Source organism: Nestor notabilis, unplaced genomic scaffold (genome assembly GCF_000696875.1).
Source record: "Nestor notabilis isolate BGI_N333 unplaced genomic scaffold, ASM69687v1 scaffold21719, whole genome shotgun sequence".
NCBI lineage: Eukaryota > Metazoa > Chordata > Aves > Psittaciformes > Psittacidae > Nestor > Nestor notabilis.
The window spans coordinates 36,957-62,999 of record NW_009944528.1 but is presented as its reverse complement, the minus strand read 5'-3'; the positions used below and the strand labels follow the sequence as shown (position 1 = coordinate 62,999).

At 46.6% G+C, this 26,043-nt stretch overlaps 1 protein-coding gene across 1 annotated transcript in view; it reads left to right on the top strand.

The window, feature by feature from the left end:
* Positions 1-26,043, top strand: part of LOC104411917 (astrotactin-2-like) — a 96,920-nt gene that overhangs the window by 44,851 nt on the left and 26,026 nt on the right. Inside the window, 1 exon segment of the mRNA XM_010022463.1 lies at positions 20,647-20,788. Coding sequence (XP_010020765.1) covers positions 20,647-20,788 — 142 coding nt within the window.

The window sequence follows — 26,043 nt, the reverse complement described above, 5'->3', positions numbered from 1 at the left end:
AAATGACAGTGACAGTGATGGCAATCCTGAACAGCAGTGTTTTGACTTTGATTTTATGTGTGAGCGCTCAGGTACAAACCAAAATCTTTCTGGGTTTTGTAACTGTTCTTTTGAACTTCATCTTTCCATATAAATCTTATTTTTATGTTGTTCAAGATTCCCATCTGAGATCTGACATTTGTTATTTGATATTGGCAGAGGAGAACGAAACCTATTAGTGAAGGCTCATGGGTTCAACGGGATCCTAGGGAATAAGAGCAGGGCTTGTGAAAAGACCTGAGGATTTAGTGTCACTGTCATCTGCTCGAGCTCTTGAATCTCTTTAGTGACCCCTTTCTATCCACAGAATTGTCTGTCTTCAGTTTCCCTGGTTCCAGGTGTGTATTCATTGAAGCTGATGACTTATCCACTTCGTTGTACACTAAATCACCCAAGTGCTGAGCCTCCTCCGGGACCATTTCACAATTCCCTTATGTCTGCTTAGAAAAGATAGGCAAACCTCATGCATTTCTTTTGGAAACAAGGAAAAAGGAGTTTTACTTAGAGCACAAAACTGCTGTGCTTTGTGTGGCACCTCTTTGCACTCAGGTCCCTCTCACTCCTCTTCAGGAAAGACATCTTGTAGAGGACAGACATTACTCAGCTGACCGAGGACAGACATTACTCAGCTGACCTAAAATCTACCAGAGATGTTAGGAAAGGGCTGGAAGTGATGGTCTTCTAGGCCTAGAGCCAAATAACCCTGCTTAAACCAGCCATGATGAGGGTCCAACCAGCAACTTTCCCAGAGCATCCACACCTGCACTGAAATACTCAGCCATGGGAAGATGACCTTCCACTTTATGTATCCCAAAGTGGGTGAGGACAGTGGACAGCCACATCTCATGGTCTCTTCAGATCAGGGAGTTTCCAGCCCATACTCCCGACACATTCAGCTTCTCCCTTTTGACTCCTCTTGACCACGCCGTTCATCTCCGCTTCCCATCCAGTGCTGCAGTATCGTGGTTTAAACAGCTGCCCCGTCCCACCCTCCAGGCAGCTGCATCTCGGGGCTGCCTGGGGAGCACAGAGCTCTGACGCCATCCCTCTGCCTGCGCGTGGTGCTGCCCTGCAGCACTGAGGGCCATGGGCGCAGGCCTGGCTGCAGGGACGAGGAGGACCCTGCCAGGCCATCACTCCATTTTCCTTCACACTTTGCAATCTGGTGCAGAGGTGCCTTTTCTCCTCATTTTTTTTTTCTTTCCCATTTTTCTTCTTTTTTTTCTTTTTTTTTTTTTTTTTTCCCATTGGTTGTTTGGATTAAGGGGCCTTAAAGGGGCCAGACATTTCTTGTGTTCTCTCATACCCTATAAATAACCGGCACCTCTCCAGTGCTCCAACTCCACCCTTCAGTTGCAGATTCCACTGTCTAGCTGCCACCACACTGCATAGGCTTTCACACTCTTCCTTTCTATTTAATATGGAAATATTAGCAAAAAACCACTTGCTGTCACCAATTCTCCAAGAGGAGGAGGGGGGAAAAAAGGGGGAAAAGAGGTTGAAGGCACAAGGGGAGGACACAACCAGCCAAAAAGAGTATCTGGAGGAATGTTCTTCTCCCTCCCAGGTTTACAGCAATGTCTTTCCATCTGTTTTGTTTTCCTTCTCCCTCAGCCTGGAAGTGCTGCAGCATTATCATGTAATGTTGCTTAATGTGACCAAAGGCTTCGTGAGCCTCCTCATGGACCACAAGCATAGCCCAAATTCCAAAGGAGCAATGCCTGCGGCATCTCGTTAAAGCAGAGGACTTGCAGCCCTCTGTGTAGCCCATGAACGGTTGTTTGGGGTTTGGATTTTTCCTTTTCTTTTCTTCTTTTCCCCTTTTCTTTCTATTCCAAGTGCATGCCGCCATCCAATCCGGGCAGGGGTTTTATAACGCGCCGGCATATCTGGGAGGTATGCGTGGAATCTTCCAAGTGCTTGGTCAAGTCCTCTGTGGTTTCCTTTGAGCAACTGCCCATCCTGCCAGCTCCCACCACCCCTTCCCAAGCCCCTTGACATGCAACCGGTTGCACCATTCATGCCAGAGTTTCACACGACAGTTGTCTCCTCTGGGTTTCTTTCTCTTCCTTCCTCCTGGCACATTTCCTGTTGTTGGTGAAGGATCAGAGGGTAGTAGCTAAAGACTGAAGCAGTCTTGGAGACCATGGAGCCAGTAGAGATAAAGGAAAAGCTCTTACCTACCAAGTGTCCCAATCTCATTTAGGGAGTGAGATGTAAGCCCCACTTGGTGCTAGATGGTGTTAAGAGCTTGAGTGAGGGGAATGGGATGCTCTAACAGATGAAAGTCTCATTATTTGCTGTACCTGAGATGTTACTCTATCAGGATTTTATAATGTCTTGTGGTTTTTGTTCTCAGCAACCACCTGTGTGGCAGAGAAATCTTGTTATTCCTATTTGGAGAAGGTAGAGTAGAAGCACACAGCCCTGGAGACAAGGGGCATTGCTAGTTGCCTGGGCTTTCCAGCCCAGTTAGTGCCCACTGGCCAGAGTGATAGGCTTTTAGCCTGTGGATGCAAGCTCCCATGTACCAATGTCCACGTGGCTCTGCAGGAGATGTACTTGTGGGTTGTATTGGCTGCAACTACAATCAAAATAGTTGAGGCTATATGGATGGAAAAGTAGAGCTGGGTGATGGCATCTCATGGCCCTCCTTCCTGAAGCTCAGCCTCTGTTCACATTTCAGTAATGCCTCATTGAATTTGTATGGTAGACGCCTGCCTGTGAGACTGGTTGTTTCTGTGATGGTTTAGGCTGCGTCCTTAGGCCTGCACACATCCTCATTAATAATGAGAAAACCCTAGTGCACTACACCAAGCAAAGTGAGGCTTATTCACATGCAATTTGCCAAGAAACTTCTATATCACTTTGTTACTGGATTTTATTGTTTTCTTTTTTCTGTTTTTCCTTTATAAGACCTGAATCCTGCCCCACAGCAGTCACTGATGTTCCCCAGTGCATTTCTGCAGGAGGTGGCTGAAGCCTTTTAGTTCAAGCCTTTCTCCACGCAGTGAGATCTCTGTGTGCATTCACCTGTAGAGTTCTTGCAGAGCCTCTTCAAGACCCAGCAGAACATCATTTGCAGCCCCTGCATTGCCCTCTGCCCTTTCTGCACTACTGTTGCTTTAGTGCTTAATGCACATGTTGGCTTTCCCCCAGGCTGCAGCAGGCACCGGGCACTTGGGAAGCATTAAGCAATGCTTTTCAGTCATGTAGTAATGACGAAGTTATGGGCTGCCTTTTGGCTGGGGCACACTCACCCACCTTTCAGGAGAGATGTGTGCATGGTGTGATCCAGTGAAGGAGCTGGGAAGGGCTGAAGCATCTCAGGGAGCTCAGGAGAGGCCAAAGGATCCCTCTGTGTAGTGTCTGCACATTGAGCACTGCTGGCTTGGCAATACTGCCAGGTGGAATGAAATCTCTACAGGGGCAACTAAGCCCTGTCGTTAACACAGTGACCACCCCATGCCAAATGCCAAGTCTCTGCTCTGAACATTGGGGTTTCACATCTAAAGTCATAAGCTGGTTTGGGGGGGGCGGGGGTTGACTTTTTTTTTTCTTAACATGAGGAAAACTGTATTTTTTCCTAGGCTGCTTTGTTGGAATTGGCTGGACTTGTTTTATCTGGAACTTTCCAAACAAAATTCAGCCTGAGTCAGATACCCAGTGTGGAAAATTTCAACCCAAACAACTGAAGTTTGGCAGTGGTGTAGGAGCTGAGCGTATGGAAAGTGCCTCAGCATGCTGAGGCTGTGCTACCTGCTCTGCTTGGCAGGGGTGTATTTTCATGGGTGTCCTCTTCTCAGGTAGCTGAGCATGGATGTGGCTTCACACAGGGATGGAGTAAGGGATGGAAATGTCTATACTGGGTTATGGGAGTCTGCGTGCTAACCATAACATCACTGTTCTTGGTGGGACCCTGCCTGGTCACCTTCACAGAGATGCTGCAGTGGGATGAGACGGGGGAGCTGGGTCACCAGCATCGGGGCAGGGCTGGTGGGGTTGGGATGCTCTTCAGGAAGATGGGAAACCGGAATGAGGAGTGGAATCCTCTCTCCTTCTGGTCTCTTTCAGAAAACTGAGGGTGACACAATCTGCTGGCCAGAGGTGTTAACCCTTCAGAGCTCACATCTGAGATGTGTGCACATATCCCAGTCGTACCCAGTTGTACCTATCTGCTGAGCTGGCGAGAGGCTTCCAGCATGGGCAACAGGCCACCCAAGAGATGAGCAGTTGCTTTATGTTCTCTCCGTGGCATCAGTATCAAACAGAGCCATGATTTTGACCTGGTTCCCCATGAGTGCTGGGGAGTCGTGCTTCTGTGAGGTGCTTCCCAAAACCCTGTGACCTTCCACCTCCACGAGCCCCGAGACTCCTCTTACTCCACTCTTGCTGTTGGGTTCAGAAAGGAGTTTGTGATCCTAGGGCTGGTTTGTTGTTGTTGTGTTTTTAGCGAAGCCTTCAGCCTTTTTGAGAATGTGGCTAATCATGTGAGAGCCTGTCTGGATTTCTCCGTGGGGCATATTTTTTGAGCATTTATTTCCCCCAGGTCACTTGTGGGAGGAAGAGGGGCTCTGCTCCCCCCTCTGCCTCTCCTCTCAATGCCCCTGTTTCAAAACCCCAAACATAATGTGGAACCAAGAGCCAAGCCAAGCCTCCAGCTTTTCCATTCCCGTCTCCACATCTTCACACAGAAGCACACCAGCCCTGTCACCTTGCTGGTGGCCACCAGGCATTCATCACCAGCCCCATGGGGATGGCCACATGCACGGGCTAATATGTTGCTGCCAGACAACCTGAGTGATGACTTCTTTTAATTAAGCTGACTTTCCTTCCTCCTCCTTCTTTCTTTCTTTCTGTCCCCAAAATGTGGCAGAAAGCAGCAGCTGTGTGGCACAGGCTGGGTGACATCAGCTCTGTTCCTTTGGGATGCTGCTTTATGCTCCAGCTGAAATGTTTAGGGCTGGTTTTCATTAAAAGTGACTTTTGAAAATGGGTAAGTAATAATTTGCTAAATCAGGCCCTGAACTGCTCAGTTGAACAAATTATTACTTGGTGGGTTTGGATTTTTTTAAGAATATGGGTAAAGGGAAACCCAGTTTAATGAAAAAATAGCCAGGTTGGATGTTAATTCCAGCTTGGTGTCGCCACTGTCTTCGTGTCATGGGTTAGTCATGGCCTCCTTTACATGTTAATTAAGCTGATGTGTCAGTAAGAGTTAGGAATGCAAACTTGGGTAGTGTTCTTTTTGCTTTTGCAACATTTGTTTAGTTTTCATTCAATGCATAAAATATGAAGGGAACAAACAGCTCATGCACATTGTATCATGTAATGAGACGAGTAACCAGATGTTAATTAATATATGAATATCGTTTTTATTTCAAATCGTCTGGCTGTGGTTTGAGCAAACCTATGTCCCCCAGCTGTTGCTACATGAGACAGAGCGAAAACAGAGCTAGAGTTCAGCTGCTCTATTCCCAGAGCACAGACTATTACCCCAGCCGAAAGAGGAGATGCTTTTAGGATGTGCTGTCCCCAGACGTGACACGGCACTGTGACATTCTCCTTCTATCCAGTGGAGGGCAACAGGGGACACGTTCACAGCCCAGGTTTTGAAGCCCTGCAGAAACACATCCAGGTCTTTCCTCCTGGACACTACAGTCCAGTGAGATTCCTGCTACCCAGCACTGATTATTTGTGCACTAGCTTTGTGGTTTTTGGAGGAGTCCCTGGAGATACTCAAAATTCAACTGGATAAAGCCCTGAACAACCATGCCCTGGCCTTGCAACTGGCCCTGCTTTGAGGAGCTTGGGCTGGAGACTTTCTGAGCTTCTCTGGTGGCAAGGCAGGTAGTGGGCCACCACATTCACCCTTTTGCTGTCAAAGGAATCATAGATTAGTTAGAGTTGGAAACGACCTTAAGATCATCTAGTTCCAACCCCCCTGCCATGGACAGGATTTGATTTTTCTGTATTTTGAGGAGGACCCTCTAAGCTGATCCAAGAATTTCCTTTCCTTTTCTCCAGCTCTCATCCACTGGCAGCATGTGGTTATGCTGTGACTAGCCAGTGCATCCACGTGTTTCTCCACTCCCTCCTCTGTTTCTAGCAGGGGTTCCTGCTAACGAAAAAACTATTTTAATGTTCATCTTTAAGTTAATTTGTATTTTTAAATATTAAAATTCATTCCACTTGTATTAGTATAGCCCTCAAGATCTTCTAATTTCCTTTGACTGATCATCCTCACTAATAATGCATTCCAGTTCATTCAGCGCTTAAATCGTCGCTGTTATTTCAAGTGAGAAACAAGATGGATTACAAGCCTGATCATTGAGGAACCCTGTTAGTTATAACTCAGTTCCCATCACCCTCTTTTTGGCACAGCCTATGTTCATTTGGCCATTACTCAATTCCTTACCTGCTCTGTAATTCTTTTGCTAATTCCCACCTTTTCAAGCTTACCTAATAATTGCCCATGTCATGTTGTGGTGCCTCTTGAGACCCAGATAAATGAGATTGTACCACGCTCCTCATGTCTAGGGAATGAACTGTCTCATTGAAGAAATGCATCAGGTTCATCTCGCACAATTTACTAAACCTGGGGTTACAGTTGATTCTCCTTGTCTCCATGTCATTAAGGATTCCTTCCTTTAAAGGAAAAGGAAAAAGAGGGCTGTAGGATGAGATCATTTTCTCTCTCCAAGCTACACCTGTGCCTTGCATATCAGCAAGGAAGGCTGAGCTATTCAACCTCTTTGACCCATCGCATGGTCCGCAGAAGCATTGATTTTCTCAAGGCATCCCATCTTCTAAGACAAGAGACTGTGACTTGCTCTAAATTGCTTGTGAACTCCCTGACACTGTCTCTTTGTCTCTGTTTTCCCTCCTCTCCTCCCTCCCCGCCAGTAGCTGGCATGAGGAGAATAACAGTGGAATCTCCCACATTGCTGTGGTCTGAGCAGGTTTCTCTCACATTATGGCTAAATAAATATTAATAAGAAAAATGGAATAAGAGCTCATTGACAAATTCGGCAAATATTTGCCTCTGCCTCCCCTTTCCAGCCACCTGGCTCCTGCAGGAAACTTTTGCCCTTTCTCAGACCAGAGCATTCAGGAAATAAACACTCGCTTTATTTTCTTGGAGGAGGAGGAAAATGAAAATAGCATTTGGGGGCCTGAAACCCACATCTTACATTTAGCGTGGCCAGAAGCGACTTCAAACCCTCTAGCTTGAGCGATGGCTTTTGTCCATGCCTTCAAGTGATCTGTTAGCACAGAGCTGGCCAGGGTGGGCTTGAATGATGCCCATGATTTCACCTTGATGACCTGGAGTGCTGTGCTGCACTTTTAAAGGGACAGCTCATCAAAAAGAGCTCCCAGGAAAAAGAGGTTGAGTCTTCGAGGCAATCTTTGCACTCAAAAAATTGAAACCTTGGTTTTAACAGGAGCAACGGGCTGAAGGAATAAAGAGAGAAGAGCAGGGATGGTGATGGTGCTCACTCCCCTGGGGATGTAGTTCAAGTAGCTGTAGCCATGGTTGCTAGCAGAGACCCGGAGCATGATCTTTAGAGACAAACTCCCACCTGGGAGGTGGCTTTAGTGCAAGGCTGCTTAAGGGCTTAAATGATGCAGGGTCACCCCCACTTTAAAAGTGACTTCAAGGGTCAACTCATTTCTGCTTTGGGATTTGGCTTCCTGACAGCTCGAGCGGAGGCTGTGCTGGAGGGCGAGAAGATAAAGTTCAGAGGACTTAGACCAGGCAGATATGTTGTTGCAGGGCAGGTTTCCAGTTGACCCCAGTCTTTTGATGGGGATTACATTTGTTCCCATTTTTTCTTTGTTTTTCTTTGGAAATGATCTCTTGGTGTGATCTTGCAGAGGTATAGCAAAAACAGTACTTCAGTCACAGTTATTCTCTGTGGCAGAAGTATGGGACTGTATGAGATACTGTGTTTAATTTAATAGCAAGCTTCTGGGAGAAACAAGCAGGAAAACTCAAAAAACAAATGCTAAAGAGAAGCCACCTTCTTCAGAGCAATGGTAGAAACAATTCCTTAGTCAGTAGCTGTAAAGATCTCTTACCTCCAGGTTACAGCCAAGTTCAAAGCCACTGGCAGGCAGCCCAAAATGTTTAGAAGGTTCCCCCTGTGCAGAGTTTGGGAGTGTTGTTGCTAAGGTTTTGGTCACCTTGGGGAAGCTTGGGAGTACCAGAGACACATATCAGAAATGGTTGTAGACCATGGAAGTAGATCTCCTTGAGGACTGTTGAGTTGTACTGTTGTTCACGAGCTCTCTGTGTCAGGCAGTGTATTTTTTCCCGAATGAAATCAGATCATTATTAACTACCAGTCAAAAGGACCCCGTGTCCCTTGCACACCCTGGGTTAAAGGCTGAAGAAGCAGAGAGACCTGAGGCACAGCCCATGTCTAACTGGGTGAATCAGCTCTGCCTCCAGGGAGGCAAAGTCAGATTGTGGTGGCTTGTTCTCAAACATCTAGAGTGACGATTGAGGTTCGGGTAGCTCTTTGGCCTTCATGCCACCCACAACACATCATGACCAGTCTCCATCCCTGGTCACAAACAAAGGTGAAGGACATGGTTTCATTGAAGAGAAGGAACTACCTCTCCCACAGCCTAGTGCTGAGGCTGGCGTAGGACATAGACAATGGGGGTGACTCTAACCCATGACTACATGTAGGAGTGTGGTGTGAAGGCTGCCTGCCTTCCTCCAGCGCAACCACGGGTGGCGTTCACACCATGAGCTACTTTCGGCCCAATTCCCACCCTCAGGTTTCCTCTAATCACTGCCAGCAGCGAGCTGCCTTTCAGACAGACACATCCTTGCTCCCGCAGCTTCTCCAGCCCAGCCTCGGCTGCCTCCCTGCCACGGGGCTTTGCTCCAAGTCCTGAGATACCACGTGGTGGTGTTCCTTAGTCCTCCAAGATGGAGCGGTGGATCCCACCATTCCCTTAACGAGACTGACTAATTATTTATTACAGAGGAGGTTGCAGGAATCTGGAGTGGAAACTACTCCCCAGGCCAGCAAACTCACACCTAAGCATGCCAGGCTGCTTCCATAGCACAGCACATGCCGGAGCAATCAGTGGGAGTCTTGCAGGAGTGGGACCAAGGCTGTTTTATGCATGTGTGTGTGTGAGTGGGTGTGTGTATATATATATATAGATATATATGCATAAAAAGTGCGTGTGTGTGTATTTTACTATGTTAAGCTATAAACTGTATGGGTTAGGTATGAATTAGAACCTTATAAAATGTGTTTACTCATTCTGTGTAACTCAAAGCGGGGATTAAACAGTAGGAAAAACTGACCGGGAGAATTTTCCAAGCAGAAAAAATTTTACAGCTCTCATTGTGAACTTCAGAGGGAGGGGGTTGGGGTTTTGTTGGGGTTTTTTTTTTGCATTTAGGATTTTTTCAGAGCCAGTTTTTTGTGTTTGAATTTTTATGGTTATTAGATAAAAGCAGGAGGGAAGATGAGGAGGAAGGATAAATGGAGGAATAGCAGGCGAGCATTCTGGCAGGCAGGATTCTCCCCAGGCACCTGAGCCCCATCGTCCTCTCCATCTCTTCTGACAATGTACTTTCTGTGCCAGTGGCATCCAGGAGGGCCTCCCCATGGCATGCTGTGCTCCTAAGCAGGTCCTGCTTTTCTCATCTTGAAGGCATCCTTTATAGGGAAAACAGTCCCCTAATGCTGCTGAATTTAAAGGGAATGCACAAAGGAAAAGAGCAGTGGAAGCAGAGGCAGCAGGAAATCGAGGCTTCACTGAGCATCTCAGGCAGGGGAAGAAGAGAAGGAGGAGCAGGGGATGTATTGAGGTCTTGGAGCCTGTTTGCCCTCCTTCTCATAAAGAAGGTCTGGCCAAAGAACCAAGGGAATAATCTCACTGCTATCAAGTGAGTCATCCAGGGTCAGTTCCATTTGAGTGGTGTTCAATAAACATCAAGGTACATGCAACCCAGAACCTTTTTGTTGCTTAGTTCCTCTCCTTCTTTCTTTCCACCCCCTTTTGAGTCTCTTCTACCTTCTTGTTCTTGCTGCCATGGTGAATCATCTCTGCCTTCAGGACTGGTGACCCTTGTGCAGTTAGCAGAGCCTGACTCACTCTTCTCTACATGTTATTTCCAGCCTTAGGAAGGTTGGGGGTTGGTTCTTGGGGCTTCTGTTAGTTTGGGTTTGTTGGGTGGTGTTTTTTTTTCCACTTCACTTTATGAACATTTTCCAGGGGACTGGGGAAGGGAGGGGAGAAGAGAGACCTGAGAGGGTTCATTGTTTGGGTGATTTTCCCTACTGCTAAATGTCAACATCCTACGCCTGATGCTTGGAGAGTAGCAGGACTTCTATTTCAAGCTTTGCAAGGGACGGGAGAGACTCACCTTATCTCTCTAACATGGCCCAAGCGATGTTTGGGTTCTATTTAGGGATTTGAAGAAAAGAGGGAATTGATAACCTTGCCATATGAGCTCCGGGTTGGCTACCTGGCACTGGCTTCCCTCGTCAGCACGGATTCTGGAGCAGCCCTGGAATCCATTTACCACTTGGCTTAATCCTGCTCTGCTCATTCTGGGAATCTGTCTTTTGTCGTCTGAGTGGTCAGATGTTGCACAGTTGCTGGTGATGACGTGTCTCCAGCTAGAGCAATCGGTGATCCTAGGGATGGGAAGTGTGCCGAGATACCTTGCTTTGCCAAGGGTATCATGTAGGAGTTTGCTCCATAGAGAACCTGTGGTGAGATGGTTTCCCAGGGGACAATCATCCATGAGAGCTGTCCTGGCTACTAACAGCTCCCCTTTCTTGGGGATGTCAGGATTGATTTATCTTGGTTTCTGGGAAACATGATGTAAAATTCAGAGCAGAAGGTATTCTTTCTCTGCCAGTGTCCTGCTGTGCACTTACGGCAGGTATCCTCAGTGCCTGGAGTCTGCTCACTTGTAAAAAAGGGTTAATATCCTTTCAGAGATGAAAGGCAGCTATTAGTGGCTGGAGATCTGGCCTGGGGCTCTGGGTTATAGCCTCAAATCTGCCTTTTGCCTGCTGTCTTGAAAAAGTAATTTCCTTTCTTTGTGTCCCTGCTCCTTTGCCTGTCCCCTCTCCTGAGGCTGCAGCCTTCTGTGGTGCAGGTGTGATGGAGCTCACAAATGCTGCCACGTTGTCAGAGGTATTAATGGCTTTTGTGAAGTGCACTGAAGTCTCTGGGTGTCAGCGCCTTGTTAACACATGTTTTGTCCTCAAGGAAACAGAATCAGCTCCATTTAAGAAATCAGAGATTGTATTCTGTCCTTGTGAGCAGTGGGACTGTGTGGTGGTGTGGGAGATCCCATCTCGCCTTGTAGTTTTAGTGGGAAAGATGGGGTGACTGCTGATATGATGATGGATGCTGAAGTAGGCTCCTTACGGCCAAAAGATTCCCAGCTTTTTCTCCTCTTCACTGGCTTATGTCTTCTAATAAATCAAAACTGTGAAGAAAAATGTTAACTTCATTATGGAGAAATCAGTAAGTGAATGATTCATTAGCTGTGTGAAGAAAGCTGTTGTGAAAATACTCTAGTAACCCAGGTAATTCCTTGTTCAAGAACTTATGTCAGCTCTTGCATATGTTAATCCTGACCGAGTGGGTGTTTTTTAGCTTCTGAGTTTGGTCAGATAATTGCTTATTTTCTCAGTTTTATCCTGATATCACATTTGGCTTCTCTTGTGATACCTGCTTGGATAAATGGGGAGTTATGAAAAGAGGCACAGTGAAATGACCTGCTCTCTAGTCTGAATCCAAGGTAACTGAACATATCTACACAAATATTTAGAACTCACTATGTTTGCACAAGTTTTAACCTTGGTCCTGCAAGCATGTACATTAGTTTATCTGGCACACAAGTGTAATGGAACAGCTCACATGAATAAAGCTAAACATGTGTAAATGTTTGCAAGATACGGGTCAATAATTCTTTGGAAATCATAGCAAACCAACTCTCTATTTTCTTTTGCAGTGGTATTCTCCTCTCCCTCTTAGACAAGTGGTCTGAAATATCTGTAATAATCATTATGGCATGGTTGTTCCAAATAGCTCACAGCCAGGATGCAGAAAATCAGCTAGTGTAAATTGTTACTGTTCCATTGACTTCAAGGGAGCTACAGGAGACTTTATGAACTGAGGATCTGCCCCCACATTCTCAAATGTCCAAAACTGAATAATAGGGCCAAATAAGAGGTCTGCTTCGATGTGGATGCCTCCATCAGGACCAATTTTTGTAAGTGTTCATTGGCTGCAGATTTGGCTTCAGCTGTGTGTGCTGAGCCCTTCGGAATATACTGGTCTGAAGTCTTATCACTAATTCATCAGCATCCACACATATTTAGAAGAAATGGGGCCAACCAAAGCTGGTTGACACTACAGGTGGTGGTTTGCTCCACTTTCCAGCCACCGAGACGTCAAGTGTAAGAAGGGACTGGGGAGCAGGGTCGGGCAATAGTGCCAATGTAGAAGAAATTGGCTGATCTAGAAGTCCAAAAATCCCACTTTCCCAGTAAGTGCAAGGAGAAGTACAGCACAGGGCAGCTGATGGCTTTTCAGCAAAGCTTTACATTAATTTGCTTTGACAAATTACCCAAGCTAATTATGGGTTTAGTGATTAATTGCACACTGAGTTTCTTTCTAGGAAATATGCTTTCCCCCTCCTGCTAGTCAAGTATTTGCATATGTGTTGTAAGGCTTAAGCTCCAGTGGGTGCAAGTCAGCCAGTAGGGTTCTGTGGGGCATGAAACTTCTGGAGTATTTGCTCATAAAAAGCTGAAAATAAATGTAAGAGACTGCTCAGTAGAGCTGGAAATGAAGGACCTGACCTTGCTGTTTGGCAGGTGTCCCCTCATTTCTTCATAGACCATCATATACTAGGCAGGTTAGGAGGTTTGTGTAGGTATATCACCAGGTCCCACTTGCACTGGTCAGAATCACCTTGTCATTGACCTTTCTTTAGGAAGGATCCCAGGATTTGGTCTCTGACACATCTCATGGTGAAAGCTGCTCCACTTCAAGTTTCGTCATCTTAATCCCAGCGGAAGATGGAACCTTTCCATTACTCTGAACTGGTGGAGCCTAGGTCCTTGATGCCATCTTTGCATCCGAAATTTGGGAGACATTTTCAGACAGTAGCTTGTTCCCCAGGAACCGCAACAGCGCAGTAGCCTTGTGCATTTAAGAAGAGGTTATGATACAGGTTTTGTTGCTCTATCTGAAGTATCTGAAACATCAGTTCATGCTGTTGAAGAGTGGCTATGGAGTTGGTGGGGTTCCTGGTGAACATAATGCTCTGTGCAGTCCGTGGATCTCCTGCAGACTGCTGACTATGGACCTTGGGGACCACCAAGTATTCTGGACCACTGGTCCATTGTTTAGAAATCTCTAATTTAAAAGAAGCTAAAACTGAAAGGGAAGTAAGAATGAGGGTAGGAACTAGATCTGCAGTGATGAGAGTGAGAACTAGATCTGTGGTGTTGGACAAGATCTTCTGCCAGACATGAAGTATCTGAGGACAAAGCTGATGTCTTTGTTTTGTGTCTGCACAACTCCCATAACAAATGGGTTCCCACTTTGCCTTGAAATCGAGTAACTACTTTAACATGCTGCAGAGCCCAAAACAAACTCCAAGGGAATAGATAAATTCACTTGGACTCTCCACCATGCTAATGTGAATACGTGGCTTTGAGATTGGAACTGGCTTATGCTTGGATGACTCCAAGCATAGCAGAGTCAGCTTGTGTCTGGCTGTGGTTGACCCTTAGCAACCCAGTGAACCTTGAGAAATACTGGAGGGCTGTTAGCACAGAATGAAATGCATTAATTCTCACTCTCCTCCAGCAGTGTACAGCCTTGGGGGAGATGGAGGAGGTGATGCAGTTTTACATGAGCTGAAGCAGTTTTTCTGAGGTCTTGGATATTGACTATGAAAGGACTGTGATAAGCAGTCTGCAGAGAGCTCAGGTGCAGGAGCAGTGAGTCCAGTTGATGAGCCTGAAAGAAGAATATGCTCATGATTAGCCTTGTGAATCATGTTGTTAGAATGTTACAGCTCATCCAAATGAAAACCATTTCCGTCTGTCTGACTGGCTGCTTTTGATAAGAACAGTGCAAGACAGCCCATCCTTCAGTTCCATGTGGTCGCTCTGTATGGAGCAAGCTCTAGCCCTGGAGAGCACCTGTGAAGCCATTCAAGGGACTTTTGTGGCACTGGAATGCAACTTTTGCTCTTACCTCAGCTAAAGCATCATTCCTTAAATTTAGCCATCTACAAATGCAGTCTTCCAGAAGAACTGGGAAGCCCAGAGGAGAGCTCTTCATCATCAGTGATGTGCCTAGTAGCATATAGATATAGGAAGTTAATGCCCAAAAATTTGTAACTTGGGCAAGGTGAAGTCATTCAGAGGAACTGTGCAGCTTGCACCTTTGTACAAGTTGGCAAGTGAGGCACAAACTGTGCCTGAAGTTGCCCAGCATCATCACTGGCTTTTCTGTTTCAGCCTAGACAACCTGTGCCCAGCCAGAGGGATGCCTGATGGATGTGTCTCAGAGAAAAGAAATTATCCCAGAGGCTGCAGGTTTTATGGGCATGGGGCTTCGGCTCCCATCTAATACAAGAGGCTGGCGTGCCTGGATGCTCCCAGAATGTGGGCAGGAGGTTTTTTTAGTAGTAACTAGGTCTTTTTATTTCTTTTAGTATCTGGCAAGCCATGTAGGGAAGGAGGTTTTGACATCCTTCCACCAGGATCTGTAGGGACGGTTTGCTGTTAATGATCTAGGCAGCAAGACAGACCATCTGCTGATGTAAATCGGAACAGCTCTGTCGCCTAAAGTTATGTTACACTAATTTAAATCAGCCCATCGTCTCCAAGACAAACCACCTTTCACTGCTTTCCCTCACCATGTGCCAGCTCCGAAGCACATTAAACCCGGGAACAACCTTCTTGTGGAGGATCCACCCTGCTCCCCATCCAAAAACCCAGTCCAAGCCTTCCTCCGAACCTCCTCTCCTTGGAGGCAGAGCCCTGGAGGAAGAGGAGGGTGGTATGAGGACCCCCAAAAGGTGACAGTCATGGAGGGCTGGTCATGCCATTTGTTTCCTCATTTCAGGAACCAAATCCTGGCACCAGAAAGTGTAAGGTCTCTTTTTCCATCTGCCTCGCTGGCATTGCTCTGGAGGTCACTGCTGGGGACGGAGGTCCTCGCTGGGCCCCATCTGCCTTCCCTGGGCTCCCTCATTTATGCCCACTTGGGCCTCTGACATTCTACTCTGTTTTTCTTTCCTTGAAAATGGATCGGGAATTGGGAGCCGCTGCTCAGGAACGCGCCTGTTCCCCATTACAGCTCCACCGGGGCTGTAACACGATCGTGCCTGCTCCATACCCACACAGATATTTATTTATCCATACGGGCTTTCTCCTTGTTTTCATTAAGTTAGGCAGAAAAGGTTAATCTTTCTTCTGCTAAAGCTTCAAAACCAATCAAGCTAAATAAAATATGATTTCTTTCATTTCTTTTTAAAGGACAGTCTCTCTCTCTGATTTTTTTTCCTCTTTAAGTACCAGAATGAGGTCACAGACAGAGATGCCACAAGACTAAATTGAAAACAGGTTGAAAAAAAGCGACAGGGAGAGAAAACCACAATCAGAAGAAAGTGACTGGTAACATTGCAGGGTTGGTTTCACCCAGGCTAGTAAAGAAGATGTCAAGACAGAGACATTGGTGCCTTCCTACTTTCCCTTTTCTGCTCTTTCTAGGAATCTCAAAGGTGAATCACAGCAGGGAGGTCTCCTCTCATCTTCATTTCCACTTTGGTTTGCACTGAGTTGTGTCTGTGCCACTCAGCACAGGGACATGGGCTGAAGGTGTGGGAATGCCTGTAGAGGGCTTCCTTTTGCTCCTCTAATCTCCTGGAGGCTCCTGGACTTGCTCTCTTTAGTTTAGTCTGTAACTCCTGTTGTCTTCAGTAGCGTGGTTGATAGTTAATTCATCCTGCCCGCTGACTGCAGCCACTGACGCTAGCAATGCTCACGATGGAAGGACTGAGGCAGACTAAGACTGTTGGATGCTGCGAGCGAGTGGTCTGAGCTTGCTCCCACACATTTTCATTCCTCAGTGCCCATTCCTGACCATCTGAACCTCCTGCCACTAGAAATATGCTCATTCAAGAGCCAATTAACAGCTCAGCCTTGCAGACAGGCAGCTGAGTAAGGGATGTCCTCCTCCAGACCAGGCACCAAGTTGAGTTCCCAGACGGGTAACTGAGAGCCATGACCGGTGGATGGACCTACATACCTTGGTGTGGCCAGAAGTTTGCAAAGCTTCATAAAATGGGGTTAGCCCCCCCTGCAATCTCTGCTGTTATTTTCCTCTGTTTGAGGGCAAGCTCTGACTCACCACACCACCAGCATCAGCATAAGATACATGTTTACAAATACAGAAAGAGGATGTTTGCCAAACTCCACAGCGTGTGTGCAGAAGAGGATGAGGCAGTAGCGAGGGATTGCACTAGAGACAGGAGGAAAATGCTACCTGGAGGGAGCTGCATCTTCATCATTGCCAGTAGTAGAGCAGAGACTGATTTTCAGAAGCTACCTGGGGAATTGAATAGTTTGGGCAGAGCAGCCCTGGGAAGGCAGTGGTATGGAAAGAGTCTTGAAGAGATTTAATGTGCAGTTGGGAGTATCAGCATCCCATTGCTGAGCACAATTGCTCTGTTACCTGTAACCAGTGTGCAGTAAGTATCATCTTTTGCTCTGTGCACAGCACTTACCATAGTGATGCTGAGCTCTGGTCTGGGTTTTTCACTACTGAGAAGTGAACACAGGTAACGGATCCTTACAGGAGCTGGTCATTTGTCCTTGATATCTGTAACAGCTTATTGCTTTATTTAGTGTGACATCAATTATTTATTACTATTAATGAAGGACACAGATGGCTGTCTGGTCAAAAAATATCTTCTACTCCACAGAGATGATCTATTTAGCTATCATTTACTCTGCAGAGAACCTTTGGATTCTTTCTGAAATTTAATAACACAAGCAAAGATACTACAGCAATCTAGAAGGTTTGTGCTTCAGGGCTGCTTGGGGAGGCTGAAATCCTTCTTTATATTTGCTGGCGGGCTGTGTGTGAACACAAGTCCAGATGGGAAAGAGAAGCCCCTTTGCTTTCCATCACTTATCCATATAATCCCTTTTATAAAGTGATCAAACTCTTCTCAGGAGTAGCCTGTTTATTCGTATCCAATTTACTTTCTCTTGCCATTACTGCCCATTAGCCTAAATATTTCTTTTCTGTCTGAGTGCCTGCCCTGTAGACATGTTAATAGAGTTATGTATCTCTACTTGGTCATTTTATATCTCTGCTTGTATAGTAAACTTGTCCTTTTTGTTGTTTCCTTGTAAAGCCTTCTCTCCTGCTTTCCGCATGCCTTGTTCTTAGCACAAATGAACAATATTACATACTGAGCTCTCACCTTGTGCAGTTAGCTTGGTATTCCTCTATTACATCCCAAAACCACTTTTCCTTAGTAGGGCAATGTTACCGGTCTGTCATCCTCTTGTAATGCCAGCAAAAGCACCCGTTGCCTTAGTGACATTCCAGTGACTGGGTTCCAGTCTAAATCTAGGGTATAACTTGTTTTCAGGCCCTAGAGAAGGCTTAGGAAATTTCAGCTGCTCTCAGAGCACCATGGACTGAACAACAGCCTCTGACTTCTCTTGTGCAAGATGCACAAATAAAGTTGCTGTGTGCTCTGCCTCACCCTGGGGAGAGCACAGCAAAGGAGCTCCCTGCGTTCACTGTGGATTGACAGCTCTGGGTAGTCGTTTTGTCCCTGGGGCATCCTTTACCCACTCCATCTTTGCTCTATGGTCTGCACAGTCTGGCACAACCAGCAACCTCACTGCTGCTTATACAGGTGCAGAAATACTCCCATCCTTGGCGCTGAGGTTTCAGCACCTTTGCTAGCATCTGTTTTGCTATTTTCATAACAACCTCTTTGCTTTTGCTTGACTGTAGCGGGTCCAATGAGGGGAAAGTTCCCCAGAGGCTCAGGGTTGAACACAAAGCACCCTCGTGCCATAAGGATTTTATTGCAAGGATTTTATTGCATGGGTTTCGGCTTAACCCAAGTTGACACTGTTGGTGAACACTGAGAGCTCCATTTCCTTGCATGCAGAGGAACAGCAATGCAACTTCACAATCTGCACAGGTCTGATCCATGGCAAACCAGACCACTGTGTGATGGAGCTGCCACTGTGTTTCAGGGCAGTGCTCACTGCAACCCTGTTCCCCTCAAAGCTACCCAGGCAGACCATGAAAGACGAGCACTCAGAAGTTAGTGAGTGCCTTACAGAGTTAGCTGTGCAATTGTAATACACTCGTAAATTCAGTGGTTGAACATGACATTTTCCACCCCATTTCCAGTCCTCTGCAAGTCCAGTTCCGCCCTCTGTACTCCCTGTCTCAAACCTGTGTTTTTCAATCTCTTCTGCTCCCTAGCACAGATGTCCTGACTGATGCTCCTGGTACCCGTGCACTGCCAGCCCAAATCTCCACTTGGTCTTGTCCAGTTGCTCATCATGGTCTCTCTGCCCATCTCTATTCTTTCCTACCCCTCATCAGCTGCATCTCAACCCTGAGTGCTCTGAAGGAAGGTGTGAGATCCCACAACAGGACCCCATGGGATGATGTTCCCCCTGTGAAGTTTCCTCCTGGTCAGAAGAGAGGTTGCTTGAGGTCTGAAGAGGCTTAAGAGCTCTTCCTCCAGTTCAGCAACACAACTTGGTCCTTTGTTATGTGTTTGTGATTCATCTGGTTTGTAAGTCATGGCAGTGTCTGTTCTCAATGACTTCTGGTGACAGGGAGTTCCCCAGTCCAGCCCAACATTGTATGAAAAGGGATGGAAATGAAAGTTGGAAATGAGCAATAAGGTTCTGTTTGTTTGTTTAAACCATAAACCCAGAGCTAAGGGGCTTGCTCAAGGCCATTCGGCACTCATGACTTCCAAGCAGTGATTTTACCATTGCCAAACCAACCTGCCTGTTGAGTTGACTTGGGGTTTGGTATGGACCATGGAGGGAACTGGGTTAAACTACAGAGACTGGTGACAGAACTGCCTGAAAAAAAGGTTTGGAAAGAACAAGTCATGCTGGGAGCATTAAAATGAATAATTAAGGCTTGGATTCCTTTAGGGAGGAAAAGAATTTATTGCTGCTCTTTTCTCTAGCCAAGGGGGACATTTGTTACTGAGTTGTGTATTTTGAGACAAGACTCCAACGTGGTTTGGAGAGGTTGGGGAGGAGGGGATTTCTTCTACCTGGGTAATCCAGCCACACAGTGAGACCTTCTGGGTTGGTTATAGCACTGGGTTATTTCTTAGGACCTATAGGTAGAACCTAGGCTTGTGCTTCATTTCAGTAGTCCTCAGTCGCTTTTGCTTTTAGGAAAATACAGTGCTGAGAAGGGAATTCTCCTCCTCCCTTTGCTGTGGTGTCTTGACATTTACACATGCACAAGGTACCTGGCACAGCAATCTGCATCCAGGTTTGCTTATACCAGCATAACTCTATCAGCTGCAACAGCCTTTCCTCTGATTCCCATCAGTGGGAATGGGGGCACAACCAGGGCAGCTGCTCTGGTTTTTTTCACTGCTTGAGACCTTGGGCTTTCAGTTACACTGATGTAAAATGGGAATTGAATGCAATGAGCTCTGACTGATAGACAACCTGCTCACTGCAAGGAGACAGGTTGCATGGCAGTGGATAATCATGCCCCAAAAGCTTAATAAATGGAGCGTTTTCAGTTTCAGCTGGGTCATGATCTAAGTGTTTAATAAGCTTTAAAAACCAGAAGACCAAGGAAAAAAAAAAAAAGGTTTTCATCAGTTTTAATTAGTATTTTTTTTTCTTCAAAAGCTTGTAAAGGAATGAGTGTTCTTGAGCACAGCTGAAGGAGCTCCAGTCAGAGCTCCAGGAGCTGGCAGGGTGCATAGGAAAGGGAATGCAAAGCTCCTGATTTTCATTGAATAAAAATAAAACACACAAAAAACCCCAGCACATTGAGAGAAATTCCATCCAAGCTCTAAAAATGTCTTCTTCCTGATAATCTAACACAGCAGAAATACTTTTCACTGTCACAGGTGATTATTGAAAAAGGCCATGTTCCCCTTAAGAACTGACTGCAGATGGAGTCTCTAATAGGAGAGCCCTATTTATCCAGGCTTCCAGCTCTTCTGGGGACCTGGAGCCCATTCTTGGGTGGTGGTCCCTCATGTGGTGCTTGCAGTGAGTCTACATGTTGCATGGGTGCTCTGTGAGTGCACCTTCCACTGTCCAAGCGATGACTTTGCAGGTTTCCGCAGTGGGTCCCTATCAGCTGATGGCCCCAGTGTTTTCTACTTGCTTTGCCCACAGGTCACATTCTCCATATAGATTTGGGGCTACTCCCACCAGCACAGCCAACTAGAGTGTGTTGATTGGCTGTCCTATGTAGAGGTTCCTACAGTGGTTTTTAAGTGGTCAGCAATAATCTTGCACCTGTATTGACGCTCATCTCTTTGCTCTCCAGGAGAATCCCTGAGCTTTGCAGATGATTTGCTTTCTGGCCTTGCAACATCCTGTGTGGCAGCGGGTAGGAGCCATGGAGATGTCCCTGAAACCAGCCTCTATTCAGTCATTTTCAAGTGCCTGGAACCAGATGGTCTGTACAAGTAAGGAGAGACACGTGGGGAGGAGGTGGGGGCAAGGAGGGGTCTCCAGTGCTATTATTGTTATTGACTTTTTTGGTCAATGCTGTGTTGCGCCAGATGATGAGACTGTTGCTTTGGGTTGTTGGGCTCAACTAATGGAATGGAAAACCAGTGTTTACAGCACTGGAGGCACTGGGAGTCTGAGGGAGACTCACTGGAATTACTCACATTTTCAGTATCCTTCCGTGCCTCATGGGTAGGGTTGTGTCTCCTGGATGAACTGAGCCAGTGTGGTCAGATGGAAGCAAGTTGTCAAATGCCTGGTGGATTGAAATAGCCAGATATCAGAAGTATGATACGTGATGTTTATGGAAGTTGCTGTTTATATTAGGAGACATACAGCAGATCAGAGAGACACCAAATCCATCTGCCCACCACCCAGTTACTTCTACAGGGATGGTGGCCACCCCAATACTGATGTTCTTGTGTCTTTGAGACTTATGAGATATTCTTTGAGCACATGTGATTGGCTTTTCTGTTTGAATCCTGTGAAGCAATTAGCGTCCAAAGCAAAGGGATGATTTCAGGATCTAAATGTTAACTTCTCCTTCAGTATTGTTTGGAGGGAGAAAGAAACAGAGAAAAAAAGACAAGAAGACAGAGGAGAGACAGAGTAAGCAAGAGAGAAACACCCAGGGCTTAATGTCAGAGTGACTGTAATAATTAAAATGCATTTTGTAGTGAGTAATGAAACTTTTTATGGGACCACAAAAGCATTTAAAACGAGAGCTGGCAAATGCTCTGTCAACGAGAACTTTTAAAGATCTTGATTAATACTTTCCCTTTGCCTCCCCCTCCACCACCTCCCCAGTTCAGTATGTTGACAGCCTCTGAAGAAGGAGAAGCTTTTATTGCACATCTCTTGAGCAGGGCTGTGTCCAGGAGCATCTCCAAGTGATACCTCTTGTCATTGAATGGTTTTCAATGTTTTCTTGTTAAATATATATAATGCATCAATATAATGGTTAGTATCTATGTGAACTGGGCTGCTCTGAAAAGGTGCCAGGGAGAGGCTGGAGCAACCACAGAGTTTGCTAACAACCCACCACCCATAAACTCAGCTGGTTGTGAGCTAGGAGCACTGAGTGAGGGCAGAGGCACTGGGTTTGATGGGGAGACTGCTGCCGAGGTGAAGGCACAGAGCTGGGAGCCAGAAGGTCTGTCTCTTGGGCAGCCTGGGCTGCCAAATCATCTTCCACATCTGCTAGGCAGGGATAATTGCACTCACCCGTCACTTTGGGGACTCTGTGATCTAATTCCTGATGTCTGCAAAAGGCTGGGAGAGCCTTGGGTGGAAGGCGGAAAGCTTTGTCCAGGGTTTTGTCATCCCTTTGGTCAAAGCCAGGCTTCTGCTTTGCAGTCATGAGGCACATTGCCATGGAGGGGGTAAGCAGAGTTGGTGTTGCCCCATGTCCTGCGGGTGGCTGTAGGCAGCTCCTGCTCTCTGTGGGTGTTCCTGGCTGAGGGACAGTAGCTTCCATGGGTAGCCGTGACTGCAGGCAGCAGTCCCCTGGCACCAAGGAGCTTTGGACCACATCCCTGTGTGTGGACAGGCCCTAGGGTGACGCAAAGTGCTGGCTTCATCCTGCAGCTAACGCTGAGCAGGGCTTGGCATGCCCTTCCCAGGGCTGCGCACGCTTAGGAGCACATGTATGGACACATGTGTATGAACACATGCCCATGTTGGCACTTGTGGGACATGGACCTACACTTCTGGGCATCAACATAAATGTATATGCACACACACACTGCAGCTGCATGCTCCAACACACCTGCATGGACTGATACACGTGTCTACAGGCATTGCCACGGATGCATGCAGATCCAGCACACACACACACATTTGCTCCAACCTGGGACCTAACCAGCACATGTTTACTTAGCATGTGTGCATTCTCAGATACATAGGCACACACATTAAATATTCCTCTGCTCAGATGTCCACACAGTTGCAACACAGCCTGAAGAAAGCCAGAACAGTGAAATGTGAGGCTAACACTCTGTTCCGGGCCCACGCAGACAGAACAACAACAGAAACACAGGCACGGGGTCATTTCTTAAATTGAATTTCTTCTGCTTGTTTCATTTGTTTCTGTGGAAAAACAGCTATCTTGGAAGGCTCTGGCCTGGGTATAATCCTGATTATAGCCAGTCAGCAGGGACCTGTGCTTTTCTCTAGGCTGTTGGGTGAGCACACGCAGGCTGCAGCATCAGAGCTCTTCAAAAGCAAATGCTTTTGCTTGTTTGGTAGTCTGAGGGTGTCATGTAAACCAAGAGAGGGGACTCTGAGATCATGGAAGTCTCTTCTGCTTTGTAAATGTGTTGGACATCCTGTCCCTTTTCTTTTGTACTACCTACGGCAATTATACCCTGTTGTTGACCATTTATTTGGAGTATTACCAGCCTGAGATCAAAGCTGGGCTTGAGTATGAAAAACAAAGCCAAGAAATGCTCTACAAGCAAATAAATAAACAGAGTGTGATTGATTCCTCTGCTTTTGAGACTTCTGAAATTTCAAAACATAAACTAACAAAAGGAGAACTAATTCCTTTGTCTTTTGCAATTTCAGTCTGAGGAAAATATATTGCCTGTCATCCCTTTTCTTGCCCTTGCCTGTGGTATGTTGGGGTTCAGTTGCTAGTCCCTGCACAGAGGGGTTTCAGAGGGAAAGTAGTTCACGTCAGCAAAGATGGGTACCATAGGTTCATGTACACATGTGGACACTGCTGATGGTGTGTCAGACACGGTGCCCATGCATGGGGATCCATGCTGCAGGCATGTATGCACTCGGGTAGTTGCACACAGGGACACAGAGGATGGTCCTTGAAGACTGTCGAGTTTGATTTAAGCTCTTAAAATCCAGAAGTCTTTAATTCTTGCAAAATGCATCACAGGAGAGGGGATTGTTCTCCCCTGAGGTCAGCTAAACCAGAGCAGCCTGTCAAGCTTCCTCCCAGGTGGATCTGGAAGAGGATGGGGTGAGGAGGGCAGAAGGAGAGATGTCTGCGTGTCTCTTAAGTGCTTGTCTTACATGAACAAGCCAGCATGGACAGCAGTTAATGCCAATCAGACTGATGGTTTGGGAACTTGGGAGCACCACGCTGTGACAGGCAACTTGTGATGCACCAAGCACCAAACACCAGGCAAGAGGAAGGGCTCTGGCTTGGCTCAGAGGTCTAAGGACTGAGCTTACATAGCTCAGCACCCTACAAACCCAACCAATCTCTTCACTGTAGGGACAGGAGCTTCTCTTGTGCATCCCACAGCCTTCCTGAGCCTTCAGCCCACATCATCCATCTCAGTTTCTCACCCCATCATTCCATGAGTGCCTGGGGATGTCTCTTCCCTGAGCCATACCTGCTCAGCTGCTAGAAAGCAGTTTCGCCAACCCAGCATGTTCCTTTCAGATACTTGGGGAGACAACAAGTATCCCTCAGCCAAAAAGGGAAATTTTGGGAAGGGAAATGAAAACCCCGTCCAGTTCCTCAATGGAGCTGCAGTGCAAACACACCAACTTCTTCCCCGCGCCACAGATACTATAATTATAGATTAGATTAAATCCTAATGTTTCACTTTATTTACATTCCTGACCTAGCCTATTCATTTCCAGTGTTTGTGCCAAGAATCAGCACAAAATTTACTGGAAATAATATGGAAGTCATCAGGATCCCTTCCAGAGCCTTTCCGTGGAGTGTGTTCATGTGCTGAGAAAGAGCTTCCACTTTGCATTCCCTTTGCTGGCTCAGATAGGGTTTCCCCAGGGGGATTCTGAACCAGTCCAATGACTATGCCTGGAAGAGTGTTTCAGGAGTGCTGGAAAGGTGGAAACCCCTTCCTTTGGGATGAAGGTCAGGCACTGCCATTGGATGGAAGGGGATAGAGTTAGACTTCAGAATGGCAACACAAGGCTCCAATCCACAACCAAGACCCACCAAAACCTGCCTGGCCAGTGTGACCCCCTGTAGAGCCTGGAGGCCACCTCCAGCATGGCCAGGCTTAGCCTCTGCCATCATGTGCTGCCTAACAGTGAATATACCTTTCTTTTTGGTGAGCTTAAGGAAGGAGGCAAAGGGGAACCCATCATAGCATGGAGAGACAACGACTGCAATTCAACAAGCTGAATGTACTAAAGGAGCTGGCCTAGAGCAAGGCTGATTAATGTTGACTGACCTCTGCCTTGTGCATAGCTGGGATAAAGAGTGGAATGGAAACCTTTGGTGCTCAAGACTGTGCTAATGCTGGCAGCAGTCCCCCTGCTCCTTATATGATACTAATTGTTATTGTTGGTCTTCTGTCAGGAAGACACATGAATGAGCACTGGAGCAATTGGAGACAGATCCCAAATAGCTCAGTGGCATGGGTTAAAACACATCTGTTACAGCCTTGGCTGAGTCCCCTGTGTGCACAGGAGCTGTGCTGCTTCATTGAATCCACCTCTTCTCTTCCACATGCTCTCCAGCTTCCTGAAGTCGAGTGGTGTATCATTCCTGGCTTGCGGAAGCTCAAACAAGGCAAGTCAGGAGTCAAACAAGTGTTTGCTAATCCCAGGGCTGTGCTGTAAATGCAAGCTCATCCTTCCTCAGCAGTTTAGGGTTTTTACAGAACCAGGCTGCCAAATGCTGGCGCAGATGTGTGGTTGTTTTGCTGAAGTCAGTCCAGCACCGAGCTGCCTGGGCCCATCTGGGCTATGTGCAGTTCTCTGCAGTGAGGGTGGGTTGGCCCCATGAAAGATGGTCTGTACAGGCAGGTCGGGGGCTCAGCAGAAGAAGGAGATAATCTCTTTCTGCTGATATTAATGAAGTCCCATACATGGACCTTAAGGAAGGTTGGGCTTCTATTGAAGTCCCCATCATTAGGAATGTATGCATCTAAAAGCCATAGAGAAAACATTTATGCTTTTTTTCATAGCCAGTCAAGGTGCTGGATGCTCTTCCCAACTTTACCATTTGCTCTACTGAGTGATTTAAGCAGATCCCTTTGTGTCACTTTTGTCTCTATCTCTTTGCATGTCCCCTTTATAAGCTCAGGTTTTAAGCTCTGTCTCACTAGCTATGTACAGCCCAGCCTGGGTGAATCATATCAGGGCCTCCAGGTACTGCTGCAATGCTGCTACACCAACCATTTGCCATCACCCTTCTAAAAGTTGGGATTCTGCCTGAATCCACCTCCTGCTCTGTCTCTGCCACCAGTATTCAGCCACCTGGGACAGATCTGGA